The 24,003-nt window shown below is 40.6% G+C and overlaps 1 protein-coding gene across 9 annotated transcripts in view; it reads right to left on the bottom strand.

Moving 5' to 3' along the window:
- Positions 1-24,003, bottom strand: part of MACROD2 (mono-ADP ribosylhydrolase 2) — an 859,998-nt gene that overhangs the window by 278,650 nt on the left and 557,345 nt on the right. For all 9 annotated transcript variants that reach the window (XM_083829142.1, XM_083829141.1, XM_083829148.1 and 6 more), the window contains one exon: positions 3,705-3,735. In XM_083829142.1, coding sequence (XP_083685268.1) covers positions 3,705-3,735 — 31 coding nt within the window. The remainder of the gene's footprint in view (positions 1-3,704; positions 3,736-24,003) is intronic.

Here is a 24,003-nt window from a genome sequence, read left to right as displayed (position 1 = left end):
AAATCCTTCCATATGTAGTCCAGCCCATAATGATCTCTCAACAGAGCATGTGACAAAGCATGAAAATTCCTGTCTTCTCATATCCATCTGCAAAGCCTTGTTTTAATTTTGCAGCTCATAAGATTTGTAGCACCATATCAGACATCCCTGTTCACTTTGCAGGCTGCAAACACTATAACTTGTGGATAGCTTCTTAAAGACATGATAATGACTTGCCCTTCCATAAAAACTACCCAAGGAAGTCACTTTCTTTCTTTCTTTTTTTTTTTTAATCTTCTGTCAGTACCTCAGATATAACAAGGTGGTAATGATGGGGAAAGTGGATGTGTAAATAGTCATCACTGTGTATAAAGTGAAAATCAGACACAATACAGCCTAAAATAACTCTTTTTACCCTCTGGACTACAAGTTTGTCTGTGAATTTATTTTTATCACCTTTATTATTTTTTTAATAGCAAAATTTCTTTGAAAAAAGAGAAGAGACAAAACATAAGAATATCCCTAAAAACGAAACAGGCCTTCATAAAGCTGCAACAATGCTAACCTTGTGCTCCTGGCTCAAGGCTGAGAATTATTGAACTGCGGCTCTGCCACTTGCTGCCCCAGTACAGGGCAATCCCTAACGACACGGGAGCGAGTACAAGTCCTCTGTACTCCCGGAGCAGTTTTATTTATGAAACTTCATGCTCTTGTTATAAAGGAAAGCATTTATTGCAACAGAAAGGAGTAACCCAGGGATCCATGGGGACATGAGGCTTCATAACCTTTGCTTTCTTAGACTGATTATCAGTTTAGAGGCATATTAGAGCTGACAGGGATCTCTTAGGAAAAGATAACACTATTTTTTTCTCCAAAGCGTCTGTGGGTAGACCCATACTTTTTCTGCAGACCTTACAAACGTTCAGTATCGGTTGCTTCTACCTCATTTTTTAAAGATTTAATCCCTCATTTGAAGCTATCAGACTTTTAAAGCAAAGATCCCTCATGAGTGAAACTTTTGCCAGTGCTCTTTAAATAGGAGCACATTAAAAGCAAAGTTTTGACTCCTGGCACAGCGCCCTAGTGGCAAATGGCCTTCCCAGGGCTCTAACTCGTCCAGGCTGGAACCTCCCCAGTGCTGCGGGTGGAGGCGGGGATCGTGGAAGTGTTTGGAGAGGAAAGGCAGACCTTTCCTCCGCCCAACACCCTCTCATGAAAAGCAATCTGCCCTTGGCCGAAACCTCTGAAAGAGGCTTGCTTTCTTCTTCCCAGCTTCCTTTTTATGGGAAAAAGGGAGTGATCAGCAGTGATGCGAACAGGAAAGGACTGCTCTCCAGAGAAGTGTGACTACTTTCATCTAATGATAATAGAGAAGACAAGCAATGTAGGCATTTACAAGAATTTGGAGCAAAATGCACTCCAGATTCTTCAACTGCATCCACTCAATCTCTTGCAAATTTGTCCCCTTCCGCGGGGGGGTGAAACTCAGTTATCAGCCCAGGGTTTCTGCATGGACGGCACTTGTTCATCTGGATCTGAGGTGGGAAATCAGGGCTGTATGTTCCTTCACCAGCACTTTACTGGGGTAGTCCAGCATTAATTGTACGATTCGTGAAGCATTACTCATCAGCTAGAGCACCCGGAATGAAACTGATCTACTTGCTTGTCTAGACACTGACATTATCTAAAGGAATGTGTATGGATAGAAGGGAGAAAAAACAAAAAACAGAAAGATGAAAGCATACCTTTGTGTGTTTGGGGTGTACCTTACACCTCAAGCACAACGTATAGCACAGTTTTAGCACTGCAACTTCTGTCAAACATTCTTGAAAATACTGGCACCTGAAGCCTGATACAGGGTTGCCCATTTAATTGCTACACCAGCACCCAGTACGTTTGGGAGTCTGGAAAGAAGATTCTTCCTTCTCTCCCCTCCCCCCCCCCCCCCCCCCCCCCCCGGATAAGTATTTTTTCACTGAGGAATAGAAGTTATTTGTTGAAAAGTAAAAAAGCAAAATCAAATTAGAGGTTAAAAAAAAAAAGCTATACAAAAAACATCATCAAAAAAACAGAATATTTTACAAGAAATATGCCTCAATTCTCCTAACAAAGGTGAAAACAGCAACCAATTATTCGAACAGCATCTGCCACACTAGTGGTGTTTCAGTGGTGTCACAGCGTACCAGTTAAAAGCCAATGCTAACTAAGAGAAGCATCCATTATCCCAGGAAAGTAAAATCTAGATTCCTACTGGAGATCCAGCATCCTTTATCAACTTCAGGTAACCATATTCCTCACCTGCTGGGACCTTTTCTATTCACTAGGCCAATTATACAATGAAATTGCTATTATATGCAAGTTCCAACCACCAGTAATTTCCATATATTGACACCATGTCTTGCCTATTTTTGTGAAATAATAAAAACGTGTCTGTGGGGAGATTTAGAGATCAAGGCTTAAGTCAGGAAGTCAAGAACTAAAATACAGAACCTTCCCTGAAAGTTCAAGAGTTGGACCTGGGCTGCAGGCTAAGACAGAGCTGTCTCTGAAGCCAGATTCATTTTCAGTGACTTCTGGTGTTTGCCGGAATGGCATCCGCATGTTTTCTGCGCTAACAAAGGTGTAGGTTCAAGTGGCAAAAAATACGCCAAAGTAATTTATTATGCCCTCTGAAGCCTAATTCACATTTACAGCCAAACAATCAATTTTAAATAACACCTTCTCCAAGTATTTCTTGAAAAAGCAACCCTAAATACTCCTGTCACTTTGTTTTTAATATTTTGCCAGCATCCACAATACCTGATTAAAGCTGAAATTAATTTAACTAAAAACTACTAGATGTTATTTTCACATAGCAGCTATATCATACTATGGTGATACACAATGACAACATTTTTTTTATTGCTTAGATTTTTTTCTCTAAAATCCCCAAATTGTAGAAGTAACCTAACCTATTATCACTTGTACGTGCTCAGTGAAGCTAAATGAGAGAAAAAAATCACAGCCCACGTGATTTTTTGTGACAAAATACTATTATCCCCTGGTGAATTTGCACATCCTTTCACAGATTTCTCCATATATATTTCCCAATATGGAACAGTGCATCTTTTTGCTCCTTTAAATGTCATGCCCACTTCTTCCACAGTGCCAGTCAAAAAGCAGCTGCCTATGAGTGGTGGATTACCTTGAAACTACAACAGAGCAAGTGATTAACTTTTATCATATCCTTTTCCCTCCATATCTTCAGACAGTATTAATTTGGGTGTAAATTAGTAAGCTAAACTTGTGGAAGCACAACTCCAGGGAACTAAATTTCACGTTATTCTAGCAAGTTTGCTTAAGGAAAATGGACCTTCTCCCCCAGCCTTGGACACTGCAGAGCCTTGCTTGCTTGCCTGCCTTTTGGATAGAAAATTTTGTCAAAACAGCGTTTTTCCAGTGTTGAAGACACAAGCAGTGTGTTTAAGAGCTACCAGAGCTACAGGAGTGTAATCACAGTCATGGGCCCCGGCTGGCAGGCTCCTCAGGGCTGCACGACAGCATCCATTTAACAGCACGCTAGTATCCAGTCACAGTCAAAGGCTTTGGGTCTCTTATTTAACACAGTATAAGTAGATTCGCAGGTCAAAACGACTGACAAGACATCTGATATGAAACACCCCTGGTTAAACAACTAATAATAGCAATAAAAACAAGTAATAAGTGACACCTAAGGTCTTTCTTACCATAAATTCCCGTTGAAATGCAGGGGAATGCCTGTAAAACAAATGAAAGAACAAACATCAGTGGGATTTCTGTTTTCTGAACTTTTTATCAAAAACTGAGTATATTTTTAAGTGCCTGTTTTTCAACACCCAGCAATTATTTATTGGAGACTTCACTGTTACAGCATTCACTCCACAGGCATTTTCATGTCATTATATGAAACATATTCCATATGTTTTCCTTGCTGCTAAGTTAATAAAGCCATATTCTTTTTCTCATCTCAAGCTATCAGCAACATTTGAACCAAGAATCATTATTAAAACTCCCTTTTGAGCTAAAAATTATCACCATGAGCTGAAAATCAATGCCATGAGCTAGTACGGTAGAAGAAAGTTGTATTCTTTGGATAGAGTTAGACCACGTTTCTTCAGTGGTGAAGTAACCTTGGCCAGCTTAAACCCTGCCCTCCCCTGCCTCTTGGCCACGACCTGGTTTACTACAACCTCCCCTTTCATTTCAGAGCCTCTTTTTTCACCTCGGTTCTTTCAGCCACAAGGTATATGATGCTACCCAACATACAGTTTCACTGGTACAGGTCAGGTGTGCCAACCGGTACAGAGAGAAGAATCAGAAAGTGATGGGCAAAAAGAAATTTTGGGGGCCAGCTTGGACACCAAAGAAAACGTATCATGCAGCAAAAAATCATTACGTACATTGTGCTATAAAGAGCAGCAATTTACATTTCTCCTAACTGTAAGCCTTGTCTAGAGATTTGCATTTCCAAGAGTCAGACTCAGCCTTCCACCAGAAGAAACCCAAGCTGTACTAGTGACATGGTTTCACCAGAGAGACAATTTTCTTTGTGTGCCGCTGATATGTGATATCACCTTTGCCTCCCACCTCCGGACTGACAGCAAACACAGCTCCAAGGTATAAGAGCACCTGGAACAGGAGTCTCAAATATCCACCCTCAGGCTTGCTCCAGATCCCCTGGCGATGAGTCATCATACAAAAGAAAGGAATTCTTCTTTACTTAATCACACAGGAAAACATTATTCAACGCTAATGCTTGCTTTATATTTAACCAGGGAATTAATTAGGGAATGGTGATTAAGAAAGGAGAGGTCTAATGGAAAGAATACAGCCTTCCCCTCCCCTCTGAAAATACTTAAGTAAAATAAAGTGGGGAAGAATTATAGTCTCACTCCTTCTCACAACCACGACGACTTACATCCTGAAAAATACTTAGCTTTGTAGTTTGTACCCAATAAATCAGCCCTTTAAGGAAATGAGGAATGGAATAGAAAAAAAAATGCATATGGTTACAGAGCTCAGGCTGAGGTGGCAATGGGCACTCCAGCAATGAGAGACAAAAATGATGATTTTATCCAATTTGGCAAGAGATTTCAAAATTCACCAGCACTGAAGTCCCACGTGCTGAGAGAAAATTGCTCCAAACAAGTGCTTTGCTCTCGATTTTTTTTGCACAACTCAAGTAATGCACATGCTTTAGATACTCCTACCAGTCAAAGGGAATGAGAAAGGGAGGGTTCAAGTTCCTGCTCTTGCACCATACCTGACTCTGGGCACAGGGAAACAGCTCTCCAGCACCTCTGAAGTCCCATCAGCCCCACAGCTCCTTGGGCTGCACCACACAGGGATGCAGCACCACCAATTCAAATACGCATGCGGATGCACAGCCACTGTTGTTGGGGCCATGGGGCCACCAGCATGCACTGGTGAGACTTCAGAGAACAACTGAGGTTGGAAGGGACCTCTGGAGGCCATCAGGTCCAACCCCTGCTCCAGAAGGGCCACCTACAACCGGCACCCAGCTGCAGTGTCCTCTGGGGCCCCTGGAGCTGAGTGCTGAAGGGGAAGCCCGCAGACTGCAGGTGACTGGGCTTCCTTTTGAGCTCTGCTCAGGGGAAAGGAGATTAAGCAGAGTTGCATTTTTGGCATTGCATGACAGACGCTTATCGCATTTCCCCGTCTTCCTTCACAGAATATACTGCTCTGAGGCTGTTTAGCAAGCTTTAGCTAGCAATTTGTGCTGTGCATGTTTCTTAATACCTATTTTAAAATTACTGTGTAGATGCATCATAATCATTACCTTGCTTTCAGTTTCTATCGTGTACCTTAAATATATGTGAGAGAAGCTAAAAGATTGTGTAAAATCCTATCAAGTGCCTTCCAAATACCAGCCTGTGCCATAACTTAGGTGAACTCTGCCCTCTCCCTCATTGAGAGATGATCATCGCATATAACCAGCAGATGTAATTTCGTAAAATATGACAGCGCTTTTATTCATTCAAGAAAGGCCCGTGCCTCAGATCGCATATCAACTATGTTTCCTCTTGGCTCCTAGGGAGACAATTTAGTCTAGATGCCAGGTTGAAATTACTGGCAGAGCAGTAATGGGGAACTCACAGCATGGATATCAACATACTACAATATTTGGCTGATGGACAAAAGATGTTAAGGTTTCTAACCTTTTCTGTGCATAATATCTTAATTATATATTTGATTTCAATAAAAAATCCAATTTCACAGTAGGAAACGTTCATTCCTATTACCACAATAAAATGTTCCTCATCTTAATTTGTTGCCAGTAACTGCTATTTATTGACTAACCTTTAATTTCTTTACTACTGAAATAGTGTTTGCTTTACTTGGGGGCTAATAAGCAATGCTACCCTGACAGCACTCAAAACGGATTCAGCTCTGGAGTAAAACACAAGTAATAACGGCAAGAGCTTCCTACTCTGCTGCTGCCATCATCTAGAGAAAGAGGCCAAATTAAATCAGCTATGTGAATACTGCAAGACTGAAATTGATTTAATTCCTGTAGGAGAGGATGTGGGCACTCAGCCTCTGGTACTTTCTAATCTAATGTTTCTTTACTAAAGCTACAGCTAGCAGCACTAATTAGGCTGAAACATAATGCAGTTTCATGAGGAAAATCTACAATAGTCACCATGTGGAGGTTAAGTTGGACTCTCAGACATTTAAGTGAGAGAGACCTGGGTATTTAAATACTTAAGGGCTTGTCTACAACAAGGGGTACTAGCTCACACTGAGCCGCAATGTATTAACTGTTATACCTTAGATGTACACAATCGCCACGTCTACATGAGCAGATACCTCCCACTGCAGGCCTAATAATTGCTTCCACAGAGCAAGAACTTTCTTTAAATTAAGTGCTCAGCGTTCTGCTTGGGCATCCCAGGGTCATTTCTGCCACAACAGAGCTCCATACAAGGTAAATACTTTTCTCCCAGGACACACACAGCAGACAAAAACAATATCAAAGACAAACTGAGCTTTCTCTGATTTCAGTGCATCGCCTCACAAAGTGCACTAACTAACATTCATCTTTGAGAGTCATTTCTTCATGCAGAATCCTTCATTATCGGATCTTCACAAATAACTCATGACATTTTTTAAGAAGTCCTTGTTTTTACCAACATTGCAGATAGAAACATGTTTCTTTTTAATATGTAGTTGTTCAGTGAAGTCAAAATTTCTCAATATCTCTGTGCTGAAGATAGCTAACTGTTACACAAAACACCAACACAAGCTTCTCCAACAAGTTCAAGGCAATAAACATTCCCTCAGATGGAAAAAAATGTTTGGCCTTACACTTTTTACTTGGGACTTTTTTCTTGGCCAGTCTCCTTGCTAGCTGGGGCCTACGACAGCACTGCAGAAAACCCTCCACCTGAGCCTGGGGACATTCAAACATTACTGTTCTCAGCATAGCAGCCTGGAGGAGCAGAAGGGGACAGTAAACAAAGCAAAGTCACCCCATGTATCCTGAGCGATCTGGGAACTGAGCTTACAGACATTTTGCTGGCAGAGGTGCAGGTAACCAACGGCGGGTAAAGGTGTATTCAGCAAGCACCTTTCTCCTTTGCCATCTCTAGAAGCTGCATCTTCACCTTCCTCTTCTTTTCCACAATCTGAAGTAGCAGCCAGCCTTTGCTCGATTAATGTGATGCCTTCCTGTATCAGCTCAAGCTGGGTTTCTTCCCTTTCCCTCCCACCTTCCCCCAGAGCCTTGCGAAGCCTCACGTGCTCCTGATCTGCCTGCTTTTATCCCCTTGAGACACTGACTGCTAGGAGTTATCCACTCAGAGCCTCTCTTCTGAACCTCCTCCCTTCCCCCCTGCCCTTTTTTTTTTTTTTTTTTCCAGCAAGTGGGAAGTTGCCCTGGGTTTTGGCTTTGAGCACTGCACCAGTGCAATTTTATTCTCCACAGTGGCCAAGAAAATGATATGCAGCCTGTTTTTTATGGACCAAACATAATTAAACTTACCTTACACTTTGAAATATTGTCCCTACAGAGTCTTTACAATTGTGGAAGCACTAACATCCAATGCCAAAGAGACCCAAAGCTTCAAAAACCTAAGTGACAAAACACTTGCCATGTCTGAAACATGCCTGAATCCTGGCTTCAACAGGAGGAGGATGCCCCATCCTGCCACTCAGAGGACCTGACCCCAAGCTCAGCCAACCTGTGCTCTAATTTCCTCAAAGGGCTTCTTTATTAATAAATAATAATAGTAATAATAAGTTGGACCCAAGTTTTTGTCTTCCAGCTTCCTTCATTTATACCAAAATTTTAGAGTAAGATAAGCTCCTCTGTGTAGTACACATTCTTGTCTTAAAAGGAGCATGGCAAGCACCTTTGCTAGATTGTTTGTTATATGGTTGGTGATTGCCTCATGAGCTGAAGTGGCAGAGGAGTGGGCAGAGAGAAAATTGCTTGTTTATGAGGAGTCCTGACAACACTGCTCTGCCGTGATTCACTAGGGTGAATGCCAGAGGGACTCTGCAGAAGCAAAGCAGAGGATTGCAAAGGAAAGCTGCCTATGCTACAACAAGCTCTGCTGCATAGATTTAAAGTAGTAATATGGGACTTTTCACACCTTAAGTTCCCATGTGTATTATAAAAGAGTTCACTCTAAATATAGTATTTGTAATAACTTCATAGAACATCACAGATTAATAATGTTCTTGTTTCCTTGTCACTTATCTACCTCTATAACACTTCCTGTGCACCTAAAAAAATGCATTTACTGCCTAAATCCTATGCTTTCTACCAGAAAAAAAAAATGTCTAGATAGGATACTATGAATATCCTTCGACACACAACCCCAAAGAGCTGTTGCATATGCATCACAGCATTACAAAGTGCTGTTACCAGGACTATGGCACAGTACTATGAAAGCTAAACCACAACGTAAACTAATTTAAAGGATATCAATCATTTGAGGAATTAATCATTTATATTCACTACAAGATTTTATGATTCAAATGTAGTAGGTGGTGAAGAGATATGTGTGTGGGGGGGAATATAGCATAACACATTTATAATTCAGAGCACTTGGTCAGGGTGCCACAAAGGCAGGGAGTGTACAGGACCTCAGCCAGGAAATGCAAGGATGGAAAAGAGCTCTGCATGGCTGGACATAAGGCTGTTCTTCATGTTCCTTTTTTGGCTGGCAAAGTGTAGTTCCTACCCCCCCTAAGTATTGCTGACATTTAGGGATGAATTGTGGTTGCAGAGCTGGACTATGAAGTGGCAGAGAAAGCACGGTCCTGGATGAACTTAGAGAAAACCTTTCCATTCTTTCAGAGGCAGCAAATGACATTTAAGCCACCAGTTGGCATGTGCTCCAAACCCAGTACAATCCTTATTTTGGATGCACAAGCAGAGGGACTGAAAACTGGAAACCCCGCAAGCTCATCCGTACTCATCATGGCAGTGTCCCCCTGGACAGCTAGCACGCACAAGCCTACCATCAGGCATGCACAGGGTACCACCTACCTGCTGCAGCCCACTCCCCCCAGTATTTCAGTGTCACAATAACACCCAGTACACCTTCTTTTGATTAAACAGCAGAGACCTTGACTCTGGTTTATATCCTTAGCTTGGCTTTCTGGTAAAATGCTTACAGCTACTTGTTTTAGGGGTTAGGAACCGATGAGCATGCAAGGCTAGACCTTGCCTGGTCTCCCTTTTACGACGACTATGAATACATCCCTGCCACAACCGTATTTCCCAAGGGCTCTGGAGAGGACAAAGAAACTCAAATTGCACACAGCCATACTGCAATGCTGACAGCTCTCTTGTGCAGACACTGACTTGTGGTATGCAACTTCACAGGGCATCCATCACCTGTGCCCACAGTTCGACAGGAGGATGATCTATAGAGCTCCAGGACAGCGCGAGGGATGTAACCATGCTAGCTGGTCAGCTCATCAGGCAATGAGAGTTAACAACAGAACCACTGCTCCTTTCCCCTTGCCATGACCAGTCTGCCCCTACTTAACTTTTCCAAGTCTAAACAGTCTGAATCCAGTTGTACCATCATTTTCCAGTGAGCATCAACTAGCTTCAGCATCAGCCACACTGCCACTCCTGTTGGACAGCCAAAGCTCCTTTGAAAATGAGTGCCTTAAATGCTCTTCAGGATTCCATACTCCATAAAATCACATAACTCCAAAAAGCACCTAAATCTAGAAACTTCAAGGCCTCTTGTACCTACTAAGCTGCACAAATTATTCACAGGGTAAATACACACATATTTAAGATAGCAGTAACATCAAGCATTGAGAGTCAGGTTTCCACTAGTTTTAACAGAAGGATTAAATTTGTAAACCAAACCATTTCACAAGCCACTAATTATAACACTATTCGGTCGCCTTTTAAAAACCCTTATGTTACTATTTGGAAAAAAATAGAAAAACTTATGTTATTTCCCAGTCTTAATCTCCAGTCATAAATTCTATAGTTGTCATAATTCTGAACTGTAATTTAATGAACAACAAATTTTGCAAATTACTATCATTCAGAGAAGACCTATTAACAAAACTCTAATGCAGTTTCCTATACTGAAAATGAAGAGAAGAAATTAAGTGGAAGAACTGAATATGAGAACGTTTAAACTCAGTTTTCATTATAGACCACATTAGCATGTTTATTAATCTGTCTTTAAAGAACACAAAAGTAATCATTGCCTCAAAAAAAAATTGAAATGTTCCTTTGAATACGGCAGATCACATTTAAACTTCCACGGCTTTCATACGAGCTTCCTCATTCACAGAGGAAATATCCTCAAAGGTGAGTGATAACTGAGAGAAGATGCTTGTCAAGGAAACAGAGCTGAAGTTCAGATCCAGTCCCAACGTGAATCATCCTCTCTGTACCAGGTATCTAAATTCTTCTATGCGCCTCCATTTACCAAAATGTAAGTCAATATCACACAATCAAAGTACACCTGGCTTAGATAATGATACAGGGCAGTGATTAAAATCTAACAGCTGGATTGCAAATGTTTATTGATAGATGGGACCTGTCCCAAAACTACTGAAAGCTGACTGAAGGGCTCCTACTTAGTAAAAATGATTTGCAACAAGCATGTAGAGAGCTTCACCATAACTCAGGAGATCACAGAAATCCACAACAGTGTTTGAGTTTTTCCAAGATCACCACAAGTTTCTACTGACCCTACTCAGACTGCTCCATACAAATATTCACCACAAACATAGGCTGCATGAAAAGCTACGGTCTATTTATACAAAAGCACAGTTGCTGAAAGAGGCCACCTGAGAGGCTAAACAGGCTGAAAGAACACCTTTAATGTTTCCTGTAAACAAGACCAGGAGGCTGTGGGGGAGGATTTTCCTTTGATGACCTGTTTGCCACAAAAGCAGCAATGCAAACCAAGTGACAATTTTGTTTATTTTTTTACTTAAATAATTGCAAACCTCAACCAAAGAACATTCAGTCAACAGTGAGAATGTGGGAAAAAAAACAACAGAGGAGCCACCATGAAAATTTACAAATGATTTTTAGCAGCTGTGTATTCTAACTTTATATGAATTTAAAATAGATTTTTGAAGACATTGAAACCAGCTGCTAAAGTGATCTATGCAAAACTGTACAACATTACAGTTACTGAAACAGAGTGGAATCTATTTAAGGAGATACACTACTTGAGGATTCTCACCAGATTTTTATTTAGATAAGTTGAAATCTATTATTTTTCAAAAAATAAAAACAATAGCTCAAATTAACTACCTAGATCAAGATCTGGACTGAAAATCAGCCAAATAATTTGATTTCCCTGCGTACAAACTCAGTTATGGGGGAGGGTTACCTTTTTTTCTGAACTATCCACACATCTGTAGCAAGAACGAAAGGCTGATAGAGGAACTAGAGACTAACACTTTGGTATACATTTTTGAAAATCATACAACATTCACATTTAGAAATCCTCAGCAATAAAATTATATAGTCTATGGAAATGTTTTCTCAAAAAAAAAAAAAAAGGAAGAGAAAGAAGAAGAGCTATTCATGTTTCAAGCAAACAGAGAACAGCTGAGGCTGGAAAGCACCTCTGGAGATGATGCAGTCCAGCCCTCCCACTTAAAGCAGGGGAATGCAGAGCAGGTTGCCCAGGACTCTTGCGCCCAGTCGAGCTGGAGCATCTCCAGGGATGGAGACTCCACAGCTTCCGTGGGCAGCGTGCTCTGGAGTTTGACCAACCACAGAATAAATAAGGAATTTCTTATATTTAAATAGAATTTCCTATGTTTCAATTTCTGCCCACTGCCTTTTGTCTGTTCATTGAACACCACTGGAAGGAGTCTGGCTCATGGTCTTTCCTCCCATCCATTAGGTATGATATCACTGATAATACATCCTTCCTGAGCTGTTTCTTCTCCAGGCTGAACAATCCCAGTTCTGCTATTCACCAGGAACCCCCAGGTCCTTCTCTGCAGAGCTGTTTTCCAACCGGCAAGCCCTCAGCATGCACTAGGGCATGGGGTAATTCCTCCCCGGGGGAAGGGCTTTGTTGAACTTCATGAGGTCCCCCGCCCAACTCTCCAACTTGTCAGCGTGCCTCTGAACAGCAGCACAACCATCTGGCTTATCAGGCACTCCTCCCAGCTCTGTATGTCTGAAAACTCCCTGGGGTGCACTCTGCCCATCATTTAAGTAATTAATAGCATTGACCCCGCTATTGACCCCTGGGGTACGCTGCTAGTGACCGGTCTCCAGATGGACTTTGTGCCACTGACCAGAAACTTTTAATCCCAGCAGCTCAGCCTGTTTTCAATCCATCTCACGCATAACAATAAAATACAGACAGATTCATAGTAAGTGGATGTATATGGCAGCATTTACTTAAGGTGTTCAGAAGTCATCACAATTGGAACAAAAGCTTACCAGTTAAAGCACTAAAAACAAATGAGGAAAGAACAGAACACTGAATGAGAACCTATAACAGATTTTTAATTTAATTTTATTTTTTTTCCTATACCAACCTACACAAAAATGGTCTGGAAGTGAATGACAGCTACCTGATTTTTGAACATCTATGATGTGCTGCTAGTCCTACTAGAGATGTTAGGAATTTCCTTGATACTGAAGAGGAATAAATTAAAAATCCCCTTGCATTTTTCAAAAAGGGAAAGGGATGCTCACCTACGTGCCCTGTATTCATTAGCCTTTCAGCACTGCGGAACGTGAAACTGTTAGCAGGTTTTCCTCTGGAGTCATTAAACTATTAGTATCTAACTATTATATCAAGAAGAGCTTGAACATACAACTTCCTTTTTAAGAACAACTCGGATACAGCCCTTAGCACTATCTCAAATCAAGGAAACGAATCCCTTTCACAAGACTAACAACACTGTTTAATCATACCTCCTTCAAAAATACTGTTGTGTTAAAGGGTCCCATTTCTTTAGCCTCAAAGGCCTCCTTCACAGTAGTGTTTGGGCATCTCACCCCCACTGGCACCCTTCTATTCACAAGATCCCACAGGATCCACTGACCTCATCGTACACCTGTATTGCTAACCAAGAGGAAAAGTAGGATGCAGCTTCATCTCCGTTAAGCCATGTCAAGGCTGGACTTCTAGGTCTAGGATTCTCGCTGCAGTTAATAATGAAGGTAATTCAGCTGTTTCAGGTCAAATGAATGGCTCTCATGGGGAACCACTGACTACAGAGCGAAGCTAGATACCTAAGCTAAATTTAGGTGAAACAGATCTCTCCCTAAGCACAGGAAATCAGACATATTTGCCAGAAAGCATATTCAGAAACTCTCTCTCTCTGGAGTCCTAACCGCAGGAATATTCTTTCCACTGATTCAATACAGAATTACTTCTAATGAAAAATGATGGGCCAGACTTCCCCAGCTTCATGAAATCATCATGTATAGTAGTCAGCCTCGTGGGTGCAACGGCAAAGGGGAGCCTAAAGCAGTCCAAGGAAGGCCTGTCTGGCAGATTCCTGCCTCAGACAAATACAGACGCCAGCACCGAGCAGGCACCTCCAGGCTAGCTAATATACTGTGTTTCTCAAAAAGGGCTAATTAAGAGCTACACAGCATCCTCAGTCCTGCACACTGGTTTCATTTCCAGGAGCACAGATGGGAAAATCAGATCTGCTGGCCACAGTGCTGGCTCCTGGTAGTCCGACATGACTTCCACCCCCAGGGGATGCAAAAGCTGAGACATCCACTTATTCTCAGAGGAACGGGCATTGCAAGCCTGTGTGCTTGAGCCCACGCAGGTTGATAGGAGAAGACATACCTAATGTAGTGTTTGCATGTTGCAACACATCTAGAGATCAATACCAGCTTTGCATTTATAATAATAATAATTAAAAAAAAAGGATAAGGGCCCACAATAATATAAAAACATTTGAAAGGAGATATTTGGCTACAGAAGTATTTACTGATTTCAGTAAATGCTCCACCTTAACTCCAGGCTGTATCATCCTTACTGCTCCACCTAAACCACCTAAACAAGGAAATATAATTGCACTTTTTACTGTAGTCTGATTCAGATCTGAGGAACCTTGAGAAAAAAAGCCATAAAGTGACATTAACATAGTATTGAGATCATTCTCTGACAACTTAGAATAATGAGGTAAATTAAGGAGAGATGGAGGTTGAGGCTTTCCTCTAAATGCCCTTAATTTTGTAGGTTTTAGACATACTGTCTCTTAAACCTCGGTGCAATTTTAGTTTTACTATTTGTGATATTTATAGCTCCCATTTATATAAGTAATATGTAATTTTAATGCAGGTCTAATGGTTCCAACTGCCATTGACACAGATTATAAAATGAAAAAGAGAAGATACCCTGTTGGGTAAGACACTATTTTCTTTCTTTCCTGGCACCCTAGCCACTGTGACAAAGTGGGTTAATGTCTTATTTGGATTCCAACCTTGCCCATGAAGAAATTGTCCCAGGTGAAGAGGAGCAGGGCTATGCAATTGATCTCCCCTAACCTGCAATGTCTGTGTCACTCTGGTCCAGAGTGACCAACCAAAACACGTTTCTTTTTGAGGGAGGCAAGAGAGACGTTGATTGCCTTGAAGTAGTACATGATGATGAAAGGTAGAAGACAGGAGCAGACCTTGGGAAATGTCAAGGGAGATCACAGTTAAAATTGCCTTCTTTATCCAGAATAAATAACGGCAGTTGTGGATTACGTGGCTGTAATACTGTTGAAGAGGGCTGATGGCATAAATCACAATAAAGACAAATTGAGATTCTTTTTAAAGACCAAGGAGATTGTGTTTTTATTTTCTACTGTTCCCAGACACAGCCTCTACACCAATGTTTCCACAGCTATTATGAGTTTCCTCAGTGCAGTATTTTCCCCTTATTTTTATTCCCCCACTTCAGCTTTTTCCTTTCCCTCCTTCCATCCCCCATAAGTGACAGATTGCTGCCATCCACTCCGTTCTGAATTCACTGCTTCCATTATCACTTCCCTTACAGCCGCAGCACATCTGCTTTCAGATCCACTTCACAATTTTTCCTGAGGTCCTTCCTTGCTTTCAGAGTTGCTGGAGCGCCTGTGCAAGGAGAGCAGCAGCTACAGGCGCCTTGTTACCATCTGTGGCTTGATTCAGAGCCATTGCAGGCAGCAAGAAATCCTAAACTTCAGCTGGAATCCAAATCCTATTTCTACCATTGTTACTCTTCTCAGGCTGCTGTCAAATGATGCAAATAAACAAGCTGTGACAATATTGCCCAGCAATAGCCCAGCAGTTCCAGATGCCTCATTTCTGGTACCTCGGGTCGGTTAACAAAATGGAAATCACCACTCTGTCAAAGGAAGTTTTGGAAAAAATCAGTGGCAACCAGTTCAATTGGGCACTCAGGAAATGAGGAGTCCTTGAAGAAAGGCCAATCCAGGTTTGCAGGTTCTTACATTTTGTCCTTACGAGTAACCCCTGACAGAATTTCCACGAATTTCAATGAATCTGAATAATGATTCACTTGGCATCAGTAAATGTGTCAGAATAAGGCTCAATAAAAATTCAGTGTCAATCCAAGAATGGCCATCACACATATTAAAAACGTCGAAAAAGAGAGAAAGTAAAAATATTTTCTGTAAGCTCTTCCAGCTTTCATTCTCTTCTAGACATTTATTCTCTCTCTCAATAAGTGCTGCTGCAAAAATACAAGGTTAACTATTTTAAAATGGACGCATGACTTTAATTTTCTATGCCCTCCTGTGTAATATAATGATCCAGACAGACTTTTGTATTGGATTCAAGTAACACTTAAAGCCTTGTCAAATTCTTCTTATTTCCAAATGTTTTGTTTGGAAATAGCTGGTACTTGTATTTTTAAAATAGTAAAAGAATCACAACTGAAAAGGCATAAAGTTTTATTGATTTTTTTAAATACATATTTCCCAAATGAAAACTGCACAGACTAATCAAAACGGAACTGAAAAATATAGCTATTGCTTTGATTTCCCTGTCTTTTCTGCTGACTTGCCCCCAGATGCCCCCCTTTTTTTTTTAAAAGCATATTGGGATCCTTGTGTTGTTGCTTTGAATTGGTTTAGTTCGGTTGTGGTTTTTTTTTTTTTTCCTCTCTCCCTAAAGGAAAGGCAGACATGAAAAGCTCTAAACCTGAGATGCATTATTATTCAAGAAATGTTATAAGGAACAACCACTTGCATTACTAATACTTCATCATTCACACGAACCATTTAGCGTGAGAGACAAAAGCAACATATATACATCTAAACAACTATGTATGTCAGATACCAGTTCTTGAGAACAAACAGAGGAAAAAAACAGAAAGGAGGCAACGAAGAAAACGAATGAAATGAAAAACTTGCATCTGTGGATGGCAATGTCTTACACAAAAACAAAAGGGTTTGAAAAGTGGTTTTACAATTTGTTTTCGGTTTATTGTTTGTTTTGTTTTCAAATACTCTGAAGAGAATTAAGAAATAACTGAAAAGTTGTACCATGTGGTATGGTAAGGACTGTAGAAAAGAAAAAGGGGTATGTTAGTGTTAAGGCCCTGGTTCTTCTGTCTGTCTTTTCTCCAAGCTCCCATTGATTTCAGCGAGAGTTCTGTACATGCAATGACTCCAAAACGGGGCTCTAATTGCTTGTGTTTTCAGACTGATGCAAAGGCATTAGCACTGAGAAATTTCCATTTGTGCTAATGGGATCTGTATGGCCAACGATACTTGTTTTTCTTCCTGAGAATATTCCCCTGGTTCTTGCTCTTTGGAGATCTGCTTCAGCAGAACACTTCTGTCTTACATTAAAATACAATTACGAAATTCATAACTAAACAGTGCTTTAAACCATATTGTTTAATCTACGACTTTTCCTCTGACAAGTGTGAAAACGTGCGCAATATGACAGAAGGTTTGCTATAGTAATTGCATGTTGTGATTGAATGATAGAGTAACAACCACAGAAATAACTGTCTTGCTGAAATCGCTGCAGAAGGTAAGTTGCTCCTGTACAGTTTTAACTTATGCACCATCTGTTTTGCCAGTCCTTTAAATGTTCCTTTAACTAGTTACGGGATTTTATGGTTGTTCGTGGAGGCAGTACTACACTTTCTCTGACCTTTCACACATTTCCTTTGGGAAGAATCCCTCTCCCCCTCTGTCCCTTTTTGTCCTTCTCCCTTCAAGCCCACCCTCCCCACCTGGGACTCATTCATCCACCACCCACATCTGACAGACCTACCACCCACATTCGCTCAATTGTTGCCTTGTTAGCTAGCAAACAGGAGATTATACATGGTCAAAATGTGTGGGTCTTTGAGTATTTTTCCAGTAGATGGAGACACATCCACAAAGTGTTCATTTCCCTAAAAGCTGGCATTATTAACCATCAGTTCAATAATGAAGTAATATCCCCAAATTACTGATAGTCAAGACTTCCCCAGTCGTGAGAGAAGAAATATATTTGGATAATAATCACATGGTAGTCTTAAATTAAAATGCTAAATCACTTGCAGTATAGCACAAAGTAACACTACATTAAACTTAAAAGATTATCAAGACTTTAATTCCACACTGAAAAATGAACAGCTGAATTAAAAAAACAACAACAAACAAACCTCCCTTTAATGAAAGTTTGTCCTTTTTATACATGATCAAAACCCCACACTGAAATAACCACCACAACAAGACTGTCATAGGGTGATACACAGTTACAGCACATTACATTGCAACAAAAATAACTCAGGATCCTCCAATCAAACTTGCGGGTGGACAAAAAAAAATGGGGACATTAAATGAAACCAGCATGCTGTAAGTTCAAGACAAACAAAAGAAGATGCTTCTTGACAAAAAGCACAGTGGATATCGTGTGAAAGTTTATGGGAGTTAAAAAAAAAATCAATGTTACAAATTCACCTCAGAAAAAGCCAATGAGGGATTTAAAGAACGAAGATAAAAGTTGTGGATCATGAAGTCCCCGAGCGATGAAAAGCTCAGACTAGGAAAGTGTTTCCGACAACTGTCATTAAATCTTGCCCTGTCCTTACCCTCCTCAGTAAGCATCGGTTCCTGGCCATGGCAAAGGCAGGACACCTAGTTCAACACGCATTTGGTCGTCTTCAATGATCTTTCTGCATAACTATGAACAAAACGTATGGACAAGCTGACAAAAGAAGGGGAACTGTTTTTTTTTTTGCAGGCTAAAACGTGTGAAAAGAGCAAATAACATGAGAACAAATTTAATGGCCAACTAGGAGGACAGTCACCAAAGCAGCAAGCCCTGATCACTGAGCTGATGGCCGGCTCATGGGCACATCGCCTGGGGAGCCACCAGCTTGCTCAACACCAACAGCATGTGCTCTTGCTTCCCTCTGGCATGAAAAAGGATCATGTACCACACTGGTCAGTGCTAACTGCAAAAGGGACTCAGACCCTCCGTGTCCTTGCTCAATTTACCTGCAGCCACAAGGAAGCCTTCTCCCTTCCCCTGTGAGGATCTTCTCTTTGGCCTTCATTAATGCCTTCCCAATGTGCTGCTGTAGCAGGCTTTATGAAGGACTTTACCCCTTAACAGGGAACAGCTCGCCAAAACAGAAAAGTAAAATACTACGTCGTCTAACGTCATCATTACCCTTTTGCTTTATAACAAAATAAACATGAGGAAGATGCACATTTTAGATTCTCCTTTCATGAAATATATTGAATACAATGATTGTCATAATATTTTACATATTTGACAGATCTTCACTACTTTTGTTATATCCTTTCAGGTAACTCAGTGTTCCACCTGACAGCAGCATTCAATTTACATCCCCTCTCCTCCCCCACTAAAAAAAGGTTAATCTATAGCCACATCATTAACAGCTGAGCATTTTATTTGTCTCCGCAGCCAGGACTGTTTTCAAGAAGTCATCCAAAATCACTTTCAGAAAATTTTTCCCCAAGGAGTTACAACTAATTAAGAACCCATGCGCGTTTTAGTCATTTACATGATTCCATTGTGGATTCTGCAATTTTTATCTAAAGACTTTGAAGTTTATATACAATGTCAGTCATTCAGAGTCATCAGCAAATTATAGCCCTCTCTACTGCACTGCTGAAAACACAAATATATTGAGCAAAACTGGTCTTGACACTGCTATCCCTAATACTACTGCACCTCTTTCATCAAGAGAATTGATTTTTTATTCTTTGCATTCATTTCTCATCTGCTAACTGATTTTTAATCCATATCTTCCAAAAGCTCTAGACTTCTGTGTCCTGTGACAATTTTTATGGTCTTCTCTCAACATACAATGCTGCCCATTTTCTCAACAATATCCAGCAATGAAGGCGAGGTTCTCACTGCAGCGCAAGCCTTCTTTGTCTAGCTGGTGCCAGAAAAACACAACAGCCTATCTCTGGGGCTACCAGACAAGACCCTCGAGACTGCCACCTTAACTCAGTGAAGGAGCCCATGTTGTCCAGGACAGGTATGTGGGTCTGGGCAAAAAAACACCAATACTAACTGCAAGTGGAAGTGAACAGAAGAGAGGGAGGCTAATGCATGTAACATTTGAGTTTTGACCTGTTCTAATAATAAACGAGAAAAATGGCTTGTACTCTACAGGTTATTGAGCGGTGGTCCCTGACCTTTATACGTCCATATACCGCAAGCAACATCAGTCATTGCCTTCCCCAGCATATGGACCACTGTGACAGCATCACTGGCTTCAGCTCGCTCATTCCCATCACCACAGGACACAGAGCACTGATTGAGGTCTTCAGAGTTCCTTCTTAAAAGGAAAAGCTTTTATTTTATAAGTTTAATGACAGTAAGTGCCATTCAGAAAAATAGCGGCACATTGACTAATACTCTGAGTTACAGGAGTATATTTGGAGCAGTTTGGCCGATTATCAAGTACCACAAATGAGGCACCAAGCTGCCTCACTTCTCTCCTTTAAGTTATTCCTTAAAACTTTGACCCTTTACGTCACCGTTAGACATCTTGTCAAAATGTAATCTGGCGTTATGCTGAGCCCACTTCAAATCGTGACAGCTAACAGTACCTCTTCAGTAGGCTCCTGGTCTTTACACAGTGCTCTTAAACACCAGCAAGGAAAAACATCACCTGTGACTGATTTGTTCTCTATTGATTAAGTTAGTAAAGACAACCCATAAATTCTTTATGGACTAAAAAGCAGAACATTAAAATATATACAGATTAAGCTAAACCCAATTTAATTATAATTCAGAATTTTGGCTGCTGCTTCACCTGTAACTAACAGCAACACTAATGTTTTACAGTATTGCAATAAATATAGCCAGAAGTCTAGCGTTATGGTACAGAACAGAAAATGGGCAGCTCCGTAATGTGACTCAGAGAAAAACCATACGTGATCTGGTAAAATGTGGTGGCCTCCCCGATCGCTGTCCCTGCAGCTGCAACACCCCTAAATGAGGACCCCAGCACCATGACCCTGCAGGTGAGGCAGCATGCAGAAGGATCAGTTATAGGACACACTGAGCAGACTGCCAGTTACAGAAAAGCCTTGCCTGGGAACAAGAATTAAGGAAAATCAGTGGGTGATGGAGGGTAGACAGGGAAAGCCAGTGAGGATACAAGTCTTACTCCAAGGTTTGTCAGATCAAAGAGATTCAAAGAGGATTTGGCTCCAACTACATACGGTAGATAAATACATACGATACATACATACGATAGATAAATCTATCATTTTGTTTTAATGCATAAACTCCAACAACAAAACAATAATGAGCCTAATTCATAGATACTAGCATGCCTCTCCTAAAAGATAATTTACCTCACTACATATAGCTACATGGACAAGAAAAAGGAGAAAGGGGGAAAGGGCCCACCCCCGCCTCAAAGCTTTGTAGAAAATTCCCAGAAAGCAATACAGATAACTGCATAACAAGTATGTAAGGGAAAAAAATGACTTCCCTCAACTTTTGTTTCCTTGTGCAATCAAACTACAGCATGAGCTGCATCACATTTCCTTTTTAACTATCGTAAATAGTCTTAGAACATCATTAATTACTGTGGAAAATCTGCAAACCAGAACATTTCTTCTAAAAAACTTGCAGATCACAATTAACGTCCACCAGCCGTTCTTTCTAATAGCATGGGATATCCCCTTCCTAAGTTATGTTTTAACCATCTCCAGGTGATGTGCATTTAATGATTTTAAAGATAAATCCAGCCCAACTACCGCATTATGTAACTGAAGTTGCTCATTTCTTATGATCACATTTAATGAAATTCACCCAGCACTGCAAACTTCTGTGTAGTGATAAACCACCTCTGAAGATGTGAGCATTTGCTGTGCTAGAGGTTTCCATGAAAAAATAACACAAGCTCTTCCTAAGGTAATTAACAGCTTCTCCTGATTATCTTAAGTTAATTCTCAGGAAGCAAGAATTAAATCCCAAAAAGCCAAATGACCTAAACCAATAGTTTCACTGTTTTTCGTTATTGTCAGGAAAAAATCAACCCCTCCAAAAGACAGACAACATACATTAGCACAGATTCAGTAGACTGTTGTATACACAACTGACATTATAAGTTTTTCAGTATCATCTCTACTTTTTAAATCCACTTCAAAAATGGAAGAATCTTTAGTGCCATTAAAACAAGTTACAGCATAGCTTCAATGTTTTCCTTTTCTAAAATAACTCTTCATGAAGGGTGGGAAAGTCCGTTTGTTTGTATTTCGTGCCAAAAGACAACAGCATTGACATACTGTTTCTAATGACTTACATGAAAAAGGAAAGCAGTGAGTCATAAATTTTACTCTACAACAGAAAAAGGTGATTGTACAAACACTTTTCACCACAACCTAGGCGCTACACTTCAGCATGAAATCCACATGTAATGGTTAAAATCCCAAGTCCAGGCTATGAATTACTATCAGAGACAGCATAAACTGATAAAGCTTTGTAGTCATCAACCAGAATAATGCAATTTTTTTGGGAAAAAAAACCCTAAAGATAAAAAACCTTAGTGCAGCACTAGCCAGGAAGAGAAGGAATCCATATGTGATAGAGGCCTGCTACTGCCAGCATATTTCACACAGCCTATGCTCAGAGCACAAGGCTGGAAAGCAATACAGCACATGGAGAGGGAGCTTAGACCTTCTGCCAAAGTGGAAGAGGCTGTGGGATCAGCACTGCAACCATTGGGGATGCACAGGGATGGACTTCCAGTCCTCGCTGCCTCTGACATTGAAGCAGCTCTGTGTTGAATTACCAGGCTTTTAGCACTCAAGTTTTACAATATTGTCCTTTCTGTAGTAGAAATAGTGATCAGCTCAAATAAAACTAATAGAAAAAAGTGCATATTCTTCTCCAAAATCACTCCTGGTGTGGGGAGGAAGTCGATCACATTACAAATGGGACTGTCAATGGCTGCATCTATGTAGTGCACTCAATTTCCAATAGCATTAAAAACTTTTATGTCTTTGTGTTGATACCATGTACATTTCACATATTTTAAATACATGGCCGTAGTTTAGCCACAGATAAAAACGATTTTCCATCTCACCAGTATACTAAATTCTTCCCTGACAGAGAATAACTGAGGAAGAAACAATACTCAAGCTGAATTATGCATACTATGTGAAAATCAGCTTTACAAAGGTATTGTGCTATACTCACAACCAAAATTTAAGGACAGCCAGCAAACATTTTGTTAAAACACAGTGGGTTAAACACACCAGCAAACTCCTTGCGCATTTGGAAACCCTGCAGAAATGCAGCACAGAAAATCTATTCCTTATGTACTTCTACTATAGGTGTCCTTGTGCAGACATGGCTTGTCTTGTTTCAAGTCAGGTACACAAAAATCTGAAGCTGACCCAAGAAACAGTCCTTGGACATGTCACTGTGTTCTATATAAGAAGAAAAATATACATAGCCTGGATGCTACCAGCACTGCAGCAATAGGCTTAGCTGACCCTAATCTAGGAACAATTTCCCAGGAAGTTACTGTCTCAAATTGTCAAGGAAGGGGGAAAAGTCAACATTTGAGGACTTAAACAACACAAATATGCCATTCACAGTCACCTGTCTGCAGCATCTTGTAATAAGAGATCTTACTGGCCCTGTAAAGCCTGAAAGCTCCAGGAAGACTGCTGCATATTCTCGACTAAGCCAATTTCTCCATTAGGTAACTATTTGCATACAAACAGACTTGGTTACAGAGCGTGCCATGACATTCAGGATAGAAGGGAAGCAAGCGTCACAGAGACGGTTTCCAAACACAAACATATTTGAAGCTTGCAAAATACTTCCTTTGGCACACCGAACAATTTTTATTCAGCCACCTCCATCTCATGTTGAATTTTATATAGATAAGCTCCCTGAGCTACCAATTGGATCATTCAGTTCTTGGGAACTAGTGGAACAAAACTCGGCATAATAAGACAGGTTTAAAAATCATTAAGGCTGCCAACGTGTATGTTCCAAAATCACAAAACTAGAATTAAGACTGTACATATAGCTGCTCATTTATTTAC

This window comes from Anser anser, assembly GCF_964211835.1.
Source record: "Anser anser genome assembly, chromosome: 3".
NCBI lineage: Eukaryota > Metazoa > Chordata > Aves > Anseriformes > Anatidae > Anser > Anser anser.
Note: the sequence above shows the minus strand (reverse complement) of the source record. Positions and strands in the feature narration are given on the sequence as shown.